This window comes from Somniosus microcephalus, chromosome 18 (genome assembly GCF_052327205.1).
Source record: "Somniosus microcephalus isolate GS21.2 chromosome 18, FLI_Smic_1.0, whole genome shotgun sequence".
NCBI classification, from domain to species: domain Eukaryota; kingdom Metazoa; phylum Chordata; class Chondrichthyes; order Squaliformes; family Somniosidae; genus Somniosus; species Somniosus microcephalus.
The window spans coordinates 53885113-53901069 of NC_141004.1; the positions used below are offsets into that span (position 1 = coordinate 53885113).

A 15957-nucleotide genomic window follows, 5' to 3' on the forward strand; every position below is an offset into this window, starting at 1 on the left:
GCCCGTCAACTGCCTTGGATGTATCTCTGCCGCAGGGTAAGATCGTACTCGTCGCCACTGTTAAGTCTGTGTGTTATACTGAGAATTACTACACAGACCACAAGAGTAAATTTTAACAGGTCTTTACTAGTCGAAGGTCAGGGCTGAACTGCCCAATAAATCATTACACAGCACTTATGTAGCCTGGCGAAATGGAGCAGCACAGGACACGAACTTTCGTTTTTGGGGTTTTTTTATTCTGTATTAATAACTTGGGTCTAGGTTTAGGATGAAATTGTAAATACATAAAACACAGTCGATAAAATACGGCAGTGGCTTGCTGTAAAACAGAACATGAGGTAAACCACAGGTGCAGGTAGTTAATTAGCTAACAATCATTATACAAAACAAAACATATCATACCATACATTCGTATGTCCCATTATCACTTGTTACCTCTTACAAGCAAACAGAAAGTATTAAACTCATTCGAAACGTAGCCCCAAGGACTCAACAACAATTTTAACAAAGGTTAACACCAGCACATGGTGGGACAATCTGCAAGCATCCCCGTGATATCGAGTGATTTGGGAAACAATATCACTTTAAAACTATGTCTGGCTGCACTAAATGCTGTTTTAGTTGTACTTTACGCAGACTAAGTTCATTTCAAAAGTCATATTCACCCCAGCTCTCCTCAGAGCACATCTCTCACGCTGGATCTAGAAAATGGAGGCTGTGAAGAAAGGGGAGGTTCCTTTGGCATCACATGGCCCTACCCATAACCCTTTTCTCCTTTTTTTAAATTCTAAAGGGGAAAATGAACCGCGCCATCTAGTGGACTTAAATATTCACTGCATTTTCCCACTTGGCTACACTTATATACCGGTGTGGTCACCACCGGTATTACAGTATACAGCAGCCAAGATAAAGTAGTGCAACTCTTAAAATAGTTCTCTTAAAGGTGGAACGGTTACATACACCACATCCACCACCTTAAACATTCACTCCCTCCACCACTGGCGTACCGTGGCTGCAGTGTGTACCATCTACAAGATGCACTGCAGCAGCTCGCCAAGGCTTCTTCGGCAGCACCTCCCAAACCCGCGACCTCTTCCACCTAGAAGGACAAGGGCAGCAGGCGCATGGGAACACCACCACCTCCAAGTTCCCCTCCAAGTCACACACCATCTTGATTTGGAAGTATATTGCCGATCCTTCATCATCGCTGGGTCAAAATCCTGGAACTCCCTCCCTAACAGCACTGTGGGAGGACCTTCACCACACGGACTGCAGCGGTTCAAGAAGGCGGCTCACCACCACCTTCTCAAGGGCAACTAGGGATGGGCAATAAATGCTGACCTTGCCAGTGACGCCCAGATCACATAAGCGAATAAAAAAAAAGTTTGAATTTGTGGTGAACACTTCAGTATATGGAAAATTAGTGAACCGAGCAAGTCTGTATACTGCTAAAAAATGCACTTAATTTGAATCTAGTTTCATTTAAACTTGAGAGCTACAGCGGACGATTCCCACTTATATAGTTTTGAGTGTTATTCTAAGGAAACCAGACAGCTACTGCTCATATGTGATGTGATAGTGAAATCCAACCTTGAATTTTATTAAATATCCAGTAACGGTGCTTATGGAATTGTTTCTTAAAACGTTCTCTTTCAGGGGATACTACCTTCATTATGGAAGAGGAAAGAACTGAAGTAAGTGCCTACTTATTCTGATTGTGCGTGAAAGTGACATGACTGGTACATGAATGGTGCTGAGTGTTTGCCATGCTGAACTTCACATGCTTTGAAGAAGCCCGTTTGTTTCTGTAATGTGTAACAGAGGAACAAAAAATAGGAAATGAAGACCACATTTTTAGTCTTAACTCAGGAACCAAGAGAGTAAAGTTCCTCAGTGCAAATACAGAAAGCCTCTTTCACCACCCCCGCCCCGTGACAACAATCCATGAAATTGCAGTCTCAGAAATCAAGTTTCAAAGCCACGCTTCCTGCAATTTTGTTAAGGGGTCATTAATTCCTAAGAAAAATGTGCAGCATTCTATTTTTCATAAGGCTGAGCCGAGAGGATGTGATCAAATCAGACATTCCCCTGAAATGGTTGCAAATGTAAAAATTAAACAAAGTGACGGTGAAAAGAAATAAGGAAACAAAACAGCAAGGGGGATGGAGAAAGCAGAATGGAACAAGGAATGCAAAATAGCACAAAAATCAGTTAAAAGCAAAACATACCAGCAATAGTACAAGATCAAATGAAGTGACTACGTGAATGGCAAAAATGGATTCAAAAGTTTTGGGGCAGGATTTTCATTGTGCCGTGGAGTCGGGATTGGAGGCGTGCGGGGGGTTAAAATCCCGAAATCAGGGGTCCCGACCGCTTCCCACACTCAAACCCGCCTCCATGCCAGTTTCAAAGGAGGCGGGTACCCGCCCGGCACTGGGACCCGCCTACCCGAGGCGGGAAGGGAATAGTGCCAATTAACGGCCTGTTAACAGGTAGTTAACAGGCAGTTTTTAGCCTAATTCCTATTTTTGATGTTGAAGTGTGGGATTCCCGACGGCTCCAAACCACGCCAAGTTAGAGGAGGCGGGCCGTCGGGTTGAAGGACTTGGAGGGGTTGAGATGTCGGTGTTCAGGTGAGTGATGTGTGCATGAGTGCAAAGGTAAGTGTGTTTGGTGTGTCTAAAGTGATTAAATAAGTTTTACATACCTTTTTTTACCTTTTCAGCCTTCCTTCCTTTAGGTTCCGGGAGTCCCTCATCTCACCGGCACAGAAAGCAGAATGGCTGCGAACTGTCAAAAGTGACAGCCTTCAGCTTTCTGTGCAGGAGAGATTTCTAACTGAGTCTGTGGAGAAGGACTCAGGTTAGAAGTAAGACTGTCAGTGTTTGACAGCTTCAAACAGCTGTGAAACACTGATATTTCATCTGTCAAAATCTCTTGACAGATGAAATTTCAGTCTGTGATGTCACCTGTTGTCGGGTGGCCCTTAATTGGCCTGCTGAGCCCACTGGGCGGGCTCAACAAGGTCAATCAAGTTAAAATCGCGTGGATTGGCCGCATCTCGATGGAGGCGGGACTACAACCCCGAAAGTTGTAGTCCCGCCTCCAACCCGACTCCTGAGTTAAATTCCTGCCCTTGGTATCTGTACTGTCTGCATCTGTATCATTTATATCACTGCAACTATACTCTTAATTAATTTTCTTACCTTAAAGGAGTACAGTACCATCAGGCCTTGCAATACTTGCCGTTGAATGTCATAGAGTCACAACGGCACAGAAGGAGGCCATTCGGCCCATCGAGTCCGTGCCGGCTCTCTGTAGAGCAATCCAGTCAGTCCCATTCCCCCGCTCTATCCCCGTAGCCCTGCAAGTTTATTTCCCTCAAGTGCCTATCCAGTCTCCCCTTGAAAACATTGAGTGTCTCCGCTTCCACCACTTCCGTCGGCAGCGAGTTCCAGGTCCTCACCACTCGCTGCGTAAAAAAGTTTTTCTTCACGTCCCCCCTGTATCTCTTGCCCAAAACCTTAAATCTGTGTCCCCTAGTCCTTGTACCATCAACTAGTGGGAACAGCCTTTCCCCATCTAGCCTATCCAAACCCGTCATAATCTTGTACACCTCTATCAAATCACCCCTCAACCTCCTTTGCTCTAATGAAAACAAATTCAGCTTCTCCAACCTGTTCTTGTAGCTAAGATCCCCCTTCCCTGGAACGTGTATAAAATGGCTGCCACTTTATTTTTTTTTCAAATAAAATACCTTGCTGTGCTTTTCAGGATGTGAGTGCTGTAAGCAGGCAGTTTAATTCAGTCTGCTTTAATTTATGTTAAAAAGATTGTACCAGCAATCATCACAGTTTATGTTTCTAATGCTCATTCTCTCTTTTTCCTCTCCACTTCGAATTTACTGTTCCCCTTCCCTGTATCAGTGGACCATTTTTCAGCTGAAACGATGAGTAGAAAGCGTGCTGCCACCCAGGACTTTTCAATATGGCTCTTATGGCCAGTAATAGAATGTGAAGATTTCTGTTACTTGTTTTCTGTGTTTATCTTTTTCCCCGGCGGGAGCTTGTTATGAGAGAGGGCGAATTGCAGATGTAGCATCCTCCATGGGACAGGGTCTCGGTACTAATGTGCAGTTTACCCAGCACTGCAATACCAGGCCCATTTGTAACACTTTCAAATTTCTTTCATTGGCTTTTAGTACTGTTTACATCATTGGTGCAACCACTGACCGCTATGATGGGACAGTACTGGCCAACATTTAATATGAGATTGTAAATTTCTCACTCTTTCCCCCCTACCCCCCGCTCTTTATAAATCCCTGCTGCCCATGCTCTTTTTAAAACTCCACCTCTGCTCTGTTTAAAGTCCTTCTCCTCCTGCTCTGTCTAAAGCTCCGCTCCTCTATGCAGTCCTGTAACCGATCTGATTGAGAGGCCTGTCTAGCTCCCTCATCTTTCCTCTGTTGCTCCTCACACGGCAGCTCCAACACTGTAGGAAGGAAGCTGAAAAGAAAATCGTGGAAGAGGGGAAACTGAAAAAAAAATCAGAGAAAAGCGAGAGCTACAAAGTGAGAGTGAAAATTAAAATGAAGACAAAATAAGGGAACAGCAAGAAAGGGAAATGGAGGAGAGAGTGAGACACGTGGGAGGGATAAAACACGAAAGAAGAGAAAGAGGAACCAGTGAAGGAGTAAAGAGAGAAACACCTGAGGTAGCAGAGAGAGGCATTTTGTTTCAGACTTTACTATCATTATCCTTGGCTAAAGGGACTATGATTTTTTTTGGTGGGGCCCAACCTGAAAAGATTTGAGAACCGCTGAATCAGATCGTGTACAAATCTATTGTCAGTGATGAAAATTGGCTTGAGTGAGTGGGGTATGTATGGGGAGTGGGCCTCTAGTATCCTGCATTAATTTGCGTGTAGTTTTGGATTAAATTAATTCCACAACAACACAACAATTTAATCAGGGAAATTCACTGGAAAAGGAGAGTTTAAATATTCCTGTGCGACTGCTGCAGTTCCCTCACTAGCCAGCAGTGTCACTCCAGTTCTTTACAAAATAAGGGTTTTCAGAGAAATCAACAGGGATTACTGTGCAAGAGTAAAGAGAACTAGAACTGGGAAGTGTGCGGTAATACAGCTGGGATTACTGTATCACAGGGCTAGAACTGGTAAAAGTACAGCAATGGAAGGCTTAACGAGTCAGTAAAACAGTCTAAGCCCAGAAATTCCTGTTTGCGATTTCAGTGCACAGATGTTTTATCTGTCCCATATGGTATTCCCTATTTTAAATTCTGTACTGTGTGGTGTCATTTTTCTGATGGCTACTGCGTAACCAGAAAATTTGAAATCTGGATTTTTTTACTTGTTTAATTAACGATCAACTATAAAGACTTTCAAAATGTACTTAATTTAATGGGAATGGGGTCAAGGGAGCAGGAGGTGAGTCTCATGGGGAATCAAGGGAGCAGGAAGTGAATCTCATGGGGAATAAAGGGAGCAGGAAGTGAGTCTTGTGGACAGGATGAGCTTAGACAGCATATGAGGAAAGATGGGAGAGAAACAAGAGAGAGATCCGGGTTCAGGGATAGGGTGGAGTGTGCCTGAGGGACGGTTTGGTTTGCTGGGCAAGTGGAAGGAGTGGAGGCAGCTGAACAGATGATCTCAATCTTAATGTCAAAGAAATCCATGAGCTCAGCGCACTTGTTGGAGGTGAGGGTGGAAGTGGCAAGGGAGAGATGTTTAAGGAGACAATTGGTAGTGTAGAAAAGAAACCAAGGGTTATCTTTGCTCTCCAGGATGATCCTGGAGTAGTTGGTGGTTTTGGCAGAGGTGAGCGAGGGCCAGTAGCACTTGATGTTGTCCAGCCAGATCTGGTGATAGATACTAATCCAGTTGTGTGCCAGAGTTGCTGAAATCGCTTGGGAGGACAGTGGACAACGAGTTTAGGATGCGGCCTATGTACAAGTTGTCATTTTTTCCGCTGGGGTCTCAAATTGGGGGAAAGGCAGGTGACTTATATGAATTACTACTTTTAAGAGATGGGGAAGAAAATATGTTCATATGAGGAAATAGGAAAAAAAAGCAAGTGCAAGACACTAAAGACTGAATAAGGAGGTTAATTGCTTACATAATAATAGTGACTACACTTCAAAAGGTAATTTATTGGTTGTAAATTGGGTCTGGAATTCCCTCCCTAAACCTTTCTGCCTCTCTACCTCTCTTTCCTCCTTTAAGATGCTCTTTAAAACCTACCTCTTTTCTGCCCTAATACCTCCTGATTTGGCTCGGTGTCAAATTTTGTTTGATAACGTTCCTGTGAAGCACCTTGGGACATTTTACTACGTTAAAGAGCTGGGTGTCGTCAGCGTACATGTGGAAACTGACGCTGTATTTTCGGATGATGTCACCAAGGGGCAGCATGTAGATGAGAAATAGGAGGGGCCCAAGGATAGATCCTTGGGGGACACCAGAGGTAACATTGCGGGAGCGGGAAGAGAAGCCATTGCAGGTGATTCTCTGGCTGTGATTAGATAGACAAGAATGGAACCAGGCGAGGGCACTCCCACCCAGCTGGACAACGTTGGAGCGGCACTGGAGGAGGATGGAGTGGTCAACCGTGTCAAAGGCTACAGACAGGTTGAGAAGATCGAGGAGGGATAGTTTACCTTTGTCACAGTCACATAGGATGTCATTTGTGACTTTGATAAGAGCTGTTTTGATGCAGGGGCAGAAACCTGATTGGAGGGATTCAAAGATGGAGTTCTGGGAAAGATGGACACGGATTTGGGAGGCGACAACATATTCAGGCGCTTTGGAGAGGAAAGGGAGGTTGGAGATGCACAGTAGTATGCAAGGACGGAGGGGTTAAGGGTTGTTTTTTTGAGTGATGACGGTAGATTTGAAGGAGAGGGGGACAGTACTTGAGGAGAGAGAACCATTAACAATGTCAGCTAAAATGGGAGCCAGGAAGGGAAGTTGAGTGGTCAGCAGTTTAGTGGGAATAGGGTCAAGGGAGCAGGAAATGGGTCTCATGGACAAGATGAACTCAGAGATGCATGAGGGGATTTTGGAGAAAAACTGGATAAATAAATAAATTCAGGACTGGGACAGGGGGGAACCTTAAAGGAAGTTTGACCCAGTGGACTAGGGGAAGGGAGGAAAGTGACAGTGGTAGCTGATCGGATGGTTTCAATTTAGTGAAAAAGAAATCCATGAGCTCCAAAGAAGCTGGGGTTATCTTTGCATTCCAGAATGTTCCTGGAATATTGAGCAGTTTTGGCAGACGAGAGCAGGACCCGATAGTGCTTTATGTGGTCCAGCCAGATCTGGCGGTGAATGGCTAAAACCAGTTGTCTGCCATATCTGTTTAAGTCTGCTTCCCTTGGACTTAAGGGAGCGGAGATAAGGGCCGTACCAGGGGGAATGGCCAGGGTGAGAGCGTAATGGTTTTAATAGGGACCAGGGCATCAAAGGTGGTGGTGAGGGTGTGGGTGAGCGGATCGGTAGCTGCAGAAATGTCGTGGTGAGTGGAGGGCCAAAGGCTGGACAGTTGGGATTTTGAAAGTGCAGTTGTAAATGAGTTGGGAGAGAGTTTTTTCCAGGGGCGGACACAGAAGGAAGTAGGGTTGGGAGGGGGAAGGGGGATGTGGGTGGAGAGCGATACAAGGAAGTGATCTGAGATGAAGAAGTCAACATTGGGTTAGGCAGAAACTTAAATGTCGATGAGATACCGAGACCAGATGATTGAGACCCTCAAGGAAATGCAGGAGCGGCATTTGCCTTGTGGGGGGCCCTGTGCAAATGTTCGGTTTGGGACCCCTCCATTTTACCAGACAACGATACTAAATACTACCTACTTAATCTGGTGTCAATTCCGCACATGTATAATCGTGAAAAGGCATTTTTGGAATAGGTAATATAAAAATAGCTGATTAAATGATCTGGGTTCAGCTATTACCATTGTGTAAGTGTTCTTTCACTGGATCTGCTCGGGGGCTCGTGAAATTGTGTGGGTTGCACAATCAACAACAACAACAGCTTGTATTTATATAGCGCCTTTACCTTAGTAAAACGTCCCAAGGCACTGCACAGGAGTATTTTAAGACAAAAAATTTGACACCGAGCCACATAAGGATAAATTAGGGCAGGTGACCAAAAGCTTGGTCAAAGAGGTAGGTTTTAAGGAGCATCTTAAAGGAGGAAAGAGAGGTTTAGGCAGGGAATTCCAGAGCTTAGGGCCTAGGCAACAGAAGGCACGGCCACCAATGGTTGAGCGATTATAATCAGTGATGCTCAAGAGGGCAGAATTAGAGGAGCGCAGATATCTCAGGGGTTGTGGGGCTGAAGGAGATTACAGAGATAGGAAGGGGCAAGGCCATGGAGGGATTTGAAAACAAGGATGAGAATTTTGTAATCGAGGCGCTGCTTAACCGGGAGCCAATGTAGGCAACACAATTACATCTGTGCATCCTGGTCCAATTATGCCCTTCCATCTAACCCCGCTTCACCTGAAGATTTCATGCGGTCTTGACTACCTGTGCTAAGCCACAGGAGATCAACTAGTAATATGTTAAAATCAGCACAGTGGATATGCTTTCCATTGAAAAATGTGAGGCAAACGTTCCTCTGCAAATTCTCAAGTGGCCACAAAGTTTGTTGTGGGGGAAGCCATAAACAAAAATTGGCCTGTAATATGAAGCCCAGACTCTTGCCCTTTCTCCACTGCTCCCTGGTCCACAACCTGTCCCTTGCCAACTGGTAGCCTTTAGCATCGGCTAAACTCTCAGGCCCAGCTGCAACCTCCTTCCTGCCACCAGGCAGTCTCTACCTGGTCTTGGCTGGCGTTGGGCCAGTCCTAGGATGTGAGTGAAGAAATTGATCAGAAACTCCACAAATGCAGCAGCTGTATTCCAGGACAATTACTGGAAGATGGTGACCTGTTATCCTGATATTCTACAAAGGACTGGGCTATAAATCAAGGAACTTTTAGGCCATTTTTCTTATCAATAATGGAGAGAATGAACAAGGGCATTTTTCAAGAAGGTATCAGTACTCTTATGAAGTAGACTCGGCCTATATTCTCTAGAGTTTAGAAGAATGAGAGGTGATCTTGTTGAAACATATAAAATTCTTACAGGGCTTGACAGGGTAGATGCTGGGAGGATGTTTCCCCTGACTGGGGAGTCTAGAGCCAGGGGTCACAGTTTCAGAATAAGGGGTCAGCCATTTAGGACTGAGATGAGGAGATATTTCTTCACTCAGAGGGTGGTGAATCTTTGGAATTCTCTACCCCAGAGGGCTGTGGAGGCTCAGTCGTTGAGTATATTCAAGACAGAGATGGATAGATTTTTGGATATTAAGGGATTCAAGGGATTTGAGGATAGTGCAGGAAAGTCAAGTTGAGGTCGATGATCAGCCATGATCTTATTGAATGGCGGGGCAGGCTTGAAGGGCCGAATGGCCGACTCCTGCTCCTATTTCTTATGTTCTTATGTTCTAAAATAGGTTATACTTCATGAATCTACTGTAACTCTGAAAAATTCCACTGGAGGACGGCTATCTCGTCACTATACACTAGTTGGAATTTCAGAAGCCATTTGATAAAGTACCGCACATGAGTCTTTTAATATAGATCATGGAATTAACCACAAATTAGCCAACTATGTTGAAAACTGGCTGAACGTTAGAGGTGATAACAATTGAAAAACGTTCTACAAGGTGGCAGTAATGATTGAAGTTGTCCGAGAGTCCCTTCTGACTCCTCTGCTGTTCACTCTATTCTTAAACAATGTGAAGGAGGGTATAAATGCTGGTGGTAGTATCAGGCATTTGGTATCAAGTGCTGAGTGTGTGAGGTGAGGTAATTTCTGAGGAAACCCTCAGTCATATTGAGGCATCCTTATTCTCCCTGACTCAGTGTGACTAAGGGTTACCTCAAGGATTACCCTAGCTCACATACTCCATGTGCGATGCCTTATTCCTGTTACTGGCACCATGCATCACCCTGCACCATTCCCTGACCATGCCTATGCATAAGGCATATTGAGGGAGGAGCAGGCAAAGGGGAAGAGAGGGAAATTCATACAGAAAGCAAGACAGATGTATAGACAGAAAGCATATGAGAGGCAAACAGAAAGAATAAGAGACATTCAGATCAGAGGATGCAGAGGAAAGGAGAGACTAACAGAAAAGCGAGAAAAAAATGAGAAAAAGCATCAGAGACAGATTCAAATATGGCAACATGAGGTGTGTGAGATCCATACAGAGAGAAAAAGAGAGACCGATAGAAAGTGTGGGAAACAAACATACAGACAGAGATAAAAACATAAAGAATTAGTGAGACAGAGTCACAGAGAAACAGTTACAGGGGGAAAAAAGATACAATTTTGATAAATTTGTGCTTCAGATGAGCACCACAGGAGATCAACTGGTATATGGTCAAGAGTGTTTGACCAAAGAGAATGTTACATTTCATAGAGATGTAACCGACCCACAGTATAAAGTCACATGGCTTCATAAAAATTTAACTTTCAATATCCGGAATAAACTAGATGGCCGACGAGACTGGAAAACAGAACCAACGTAAAGGAAATTGTTTGAAAGACACACAACAGTCAGTTTATTACCACAACAGCTGCTGCCAGGAATATTCAGCAATAAGAAGATGGCACAGTTTGAATGAATTTAATCATGAGGAACTTTATGATATCATTACATTGGAAATCTAGCATTAAATTGTCCACCTTAATGATTATCCAGGTAATCATTAACACTTGGATTCACATAAGACTGCCCATTACTTACTGGTATTAAAATTAAACCTAGCATTGCTCTGTTTGCTGAGAGAAATGACAACATTAAATAAAGCAATAAAGTACCTTAAAATATCAGAAATGAGAAGGCTGTAGGAAGAGTGGACATCCCTTCTTTGAGGCTGGGAGCTTTAATGTTTAAAATGGATGAAGAACATTGGATGATAAAGCTGCAGAAAGTCTTCTACCCTCTTCTTGCTGTGATTGGAATTCCATGTGAGTACATGTCTGTGTGTAAGACTTTAATGAAATAAGCTTCATTTAAAAGCACAGTACCAACATGATGTCGTGTCTTGTGGGTATGTTAACGCTCCGAGAGTTCGGAAAACATGACAGCTTTGTGATGACCTCATTGCATTCCTGATCGTGTCTGCTGCCACAACCTAATTTGTTTTTATCTTTGTTTCTAAAATTAAAATGAAAAACATGAAAATGAATTGAAATTGTTGCACTGTGTAGATAGCACCTGCTGCAAAGTGGGCAGCCAGAGGCAGCAAATACACCAACTTTACAGCAGGGGTTTAGGGGTAACTCTTCCTGCTTCTTGAGGCATTAACCCCACAGCAAACCCGGCAATATGGGGATACGGTGCCTTTTAAGCTATATAAAGCTTTTCGGATAAAGTTAACTCAGTCACACAATGAGGGCTAGAAATTCCCCTCGAGCCCCGTTTGTGGTGCTAAATCAGAAAAGCTGGATAAGTTAACGTCAAGCGCTAACCTCTTTCAGCCTTTCTAAAATTCCCAGGCCTAGAAATTGAGTGGGCTTTGTGCCCATTTTGCGGCGCTAGAGGTCATTGCGCTGGACTTACAGCCGGTTCAGAAATTCCCTGGGGCCCTACCATCGGCGGTAGACCGGTTGCGCTGCGCCGGCACCGATGACGTCATCGGTGTGCGCAGCGTCCCGGTTGCCGTGGTGACGGGCCCCAGCGCCGAAATTGAGTTGCGGCCGCCTCGCCCGTGGCAGCCGCAACTAAGACTCTGGCAACCGAGTCTTACAGGAGTTTGCGCCGGCGCATTAAGGTCGCGCGGCGGTCGGCCGCTTTCCCGCCGGCCGCCTGCCCGCACCTCCCTCCCCGGACTCCTCCACCCCCCCCCCGCGGAACAGATGCTTCTGGGCTGCGAGCCCGGCACTTCCCCGAGGTGCCGGGCTCATTTTTGTGAAGATTTTACCGGCCAGCGGGCGGGTGCAGGCAGCTCCTCCTTAACTGAAGGAGGAGGCCTGCACTTCCCGAGCCTGCCGCACCGCATCGGGCGCCGCAGCACCAGAATAGCGCCGCAATGCGGCAGGTAGCGCCCATTTTCAGGCGCAAACACCCTTCAGTAGCGCCGGCAGCCGTTTGGGCGCGGCGCTACTGAATTTTTGGCGCGCGCAGGGGGACTTAGCGCCGGCGCTAACTTTCCGGCGCTAAAGCCCTGGCGCGGCGCCAACTGAATTTCTAGGCCCCAGTTTTTGCTCCAAGAGAGGAGCTAAATCAAGCGCTCCACTTCCTTCTTGGAGCGCAAGAGGGGGGGATGTTGGCGACCCGGGGCGCACAGCTCAGCAGCGCCACACCTGAATTAAAGGGAAGGGCCCCACGCTGTGAACCCTGCAGTTTTTTTAACTTACCTGCAGCACCGGGGAGCGGGGGTGCTGCGCGATCATCCTGGCACTTCAGAGTGCCGGGCTGACCGATCACAGCACGGACCCCGCGTCCGGAACAAAAAAAAATTTTTTTTAAAAAGACACTTTTTTCAGGGCAGCCGGCCACCTCGCCTTTAACTTCCGCCCCCGCTAGCGGCCGTCCGCCCTGCTCGCGTCCTCTGCAGCAGTCGCTGCAATTGCCCGGCGCTGCTGCTGGGGGGTGAAGGGGAATTTGTCTGCCGGGGCGCTACTGGGGCGATGCGCCCGGAGATGACGTCAGGATCTCCGGGTGCTTCAGATCGGGGCGCAACCCAGTAGCGCCGCCGCTAACCTCCCGTGGAATTTGGCGGGAGGCGTGGTCAGTGCCGCGGCCGGGCCAAAAGGCCTTTGCGCCCCCTAAATCTTTAATGCAAATGAGTAGAATTATAATGTTAAATAAACTGCATTAATCAAACAGTTCAGATTAAACAAAGATTATTCTCTAAATATATCTGATATATTTTCGATTCAAATGACTGGCGATGATGCTGCAGCAAGGAACTATTTTTTAAACATTTGAAGTGATTTTGGAATGAATTACAGATGCATTTCAGTATTAAGCACATTAATACTATTTTGCTTAAAATATTATAAGGAAACAAATTCTTCCAGTATTGTAGTGTTAAAAATGAGAAGATTGTATCATTGCCTCTTCGATTGTGTGATGTATTGAAGACTTTCTTTTCACGGTGCCCCCTCCGGTCATGTCATCTAAAAGTCGTGATGCCTTCAAAATGGTTTTAACTGCTACACTACATCAAAGATAGATCATATCAAAAGTAGTTTTCATCCAAGACAAATTCACCAAAAAAATTATTAAAATTCATATTCGTACCAGTAGCTGTCATGGAAAAAAGGCCGAATGTGACAATGGCAAATACCATTTATTATACTTGACAATACTTCAAAGTTACTCATGTTTTTTTAAATTATTACAAGATATACTAGTTAATTTATATTCTATAAAATAACAGTTGCACCATATCACAGGCTGTAATCTAATGCTGGATAAAGGCTTTCAGTGTACTACACCCCATTGTTATTCCACATGCTAATATTTTAATAACAAAATATATTCATGAGATTTTGTGCTTATCAGAAGTTGGTAACCTTGACAACAGAAAAAGCATAAAAAATCCTTCTTACAGACTTGCATTTATATCAGGCCTTATCACATCTCACAGAAATATCTCAAAGTACTTCACATGAAGTTCAATGTCTCTCTTTCTCCAGGCAAACATAGCAGCCATTTTCTTTTTTTGAGATAGCAAGATCCCACAAACAGCAATTTGATAAATGACCAACTAATATTTATTTTGCTGGTGCTGGTAGAAGGAAGAATGTTAGTCAGGACCCTTGCTCATTTTCAAATAGTGCCATGGGATCGTCACATCCACCTGAACTATTAAAATGGGCTAGGTTGGGTCTCAGTTGAATGTCTTATCCAAAGGAATGTGCCTTTGACAATGCAGTACTCCCTCAGTAGTGATTAGACTTTTTGCCTAAATTGTATGTTCAAACCCCTGGTATAGGGCTTGAATCTACAGCTTTAAATAATATAACAATTTGAAGGCATCACTACTTTTAGATGTTTCCGCTGGTTGGGTAGTCTGGAGGTCTCCGTCTCAAAATAAGGGATCGGCCATTTAGGACGGAAATGAGGAGAAAATTCTTCATTCAAAGGTTTGTGAATCTGTGGAATTCTCTGCCTCAGAGGGCTGTGGATGCTCAGTCATTGAGTATATTTAAGACAGAGATCGATAGAGGTTTGGATACCAAGGGATATGGGGATAGTGCAGGAAGGTGGAGTTGAGGTAGAAGATCAGCCATGATCTTATTGAATGGCGGAGCAGGCTTGAAGGACTGAATGGCCTACTCCTGCTCCTATTTCTTGTGTTCTTAGATTCGTATGTTCTAACAAAGATTTTAAAAAATCTGAATTACTGATGTTTTCTGTAATAAAGTGAGTAATGCTCTAAATACAGTGTTAATTTTTATATTTTTTTATTTTTCAGCAAACATTGTGACCTTCTTAATATTCTGGCAAAGGAACTGCATGATTTCCAAATCAAGCACTTATTACCTGATGGCAATTTCAGTCGCGGACACCCTGGTGCTTATTCTAATTGTAATAATTGAGCTAGTCCTCAGGTTCCACGTTGTTGAACCATTTTGGGCTAGAGATCCATGGTGCACTATCAGGGACATTTTTAATTATGGTGCGTACAACGCTTCAGTCTGGCTTGTGGTGACCTTCACAGTTGAACGTTTCATTGCCATAAGTAGTTTTAGACCCAAAACTAAATTATGCACGTCAAGATGTGCCATCATGGTTATAACTCTCACTTATGTCTTAAGTTATTTGCTTGCTATTCCTTACTTTTGGTCTAATCACTCTCAAGCCAAACCGATTCCTATCAATGCTTCTGAGACGTACAAAATTCTATATGTATGTGTTTACAAACGAAATATCTCACATTTCTTTGTTCAAGGCCTGGTGTGGTTTCAAACAGTTTTAGATTATATTATTCCATTTATAATTATTTTCACACTGAATGGTTTGACGCTTAGGCTGATTGTACAGAGCAATAAGGTGCACCACTCTTGTGAAGTGAAAGGAATAGGCAACTCAGCAAGTTCTCTTTATTTCAGGGCTCAGAAAACAAAATCTATTGTCCTCCTGATCACAGTTTCAATGAGTTTTGCTCTTTTATGTGCTACTCGACTGGTTACTCAGCTTATCATTCGTATAGCGTACTATGATATTGACCGGGCAGACTATTCGCACACCATCAATGTTGTTGCTGATATTGGGTCTATGCTTGGCTTGACCAACATGGCCATTAACATGTATCTGTATGCATGCACGCAATCCAAATTTCGGAAAGAGCTGCTATATTGTGCAAAAGCCATGCTGTGCCCTTGCAAACACTGCAAGCAACTGCATGCGGACTCCCCAACTGCCATCTATCAGCTCTAACAACATGGACAAGACATTGGAAAGTGTAACACATTTCAATGGAATACCGAACCATGCATTTATGCCCCATCTGGAAACTAATTGCTGCATCCAAGGAAGTTGCAAAGCTGTGCATTTGCTTCAACATGGGTTATGAAGATATAAGCCTGAACTTCCTGCCTCAGAGTATTTAGGTTGGGGTTTAAGATATGAGGTTGGTAGCAAAGCATATTCAAGATCATTTGAAAATATACCGTCACAGTGTATCTTGTAGGGGACAATCCTGTCCTTCCCAACATCCACTTCTAACCAGGCTTGCTAATCGTGATCAGGAGTAGGAATTTTACCTGATTTGTTTCCTTCCTAAACCAGGAGTGCTGAGGCCAAGTGTAGCACCTCCGCTGCTGCCCTCATTGAGATCAACTAACTCAGTACAGATTGGTGATCGAACCTGGGACCTCCCTGGTCAGTATGGCTCAGCTACTCGCTAGATGAACTTGAGGAGTTAAGGGGGGAGCC

General features: G+C 44.4%; 1 protein-coding gene across 1 annotated transcript; it reads left to right on the forward strand.

Moving 5' to 3' along the window:
- The first annotated feature begins 5741 nt into the window (after positions 1 to 5741).
- LOC147105276 (putative G protein-coupled receptor 139) lies at positions 5742 to 15459 on the forward strand. Its single transcript, XM_086011795.1, has 2 exons — positions 5742 to 5835; positions 14495 to 15459. The coding sequence occupies exons 1-2, from the start codon at positions 5742 to 5744 to the stop codon at positions 15457 to 15459; spliced, it is 1059 nt and encodes a 352-aa protein (XP_085867921.1).
- Positions 15460 to 15957: the final 498 nt, after the last annotated feature.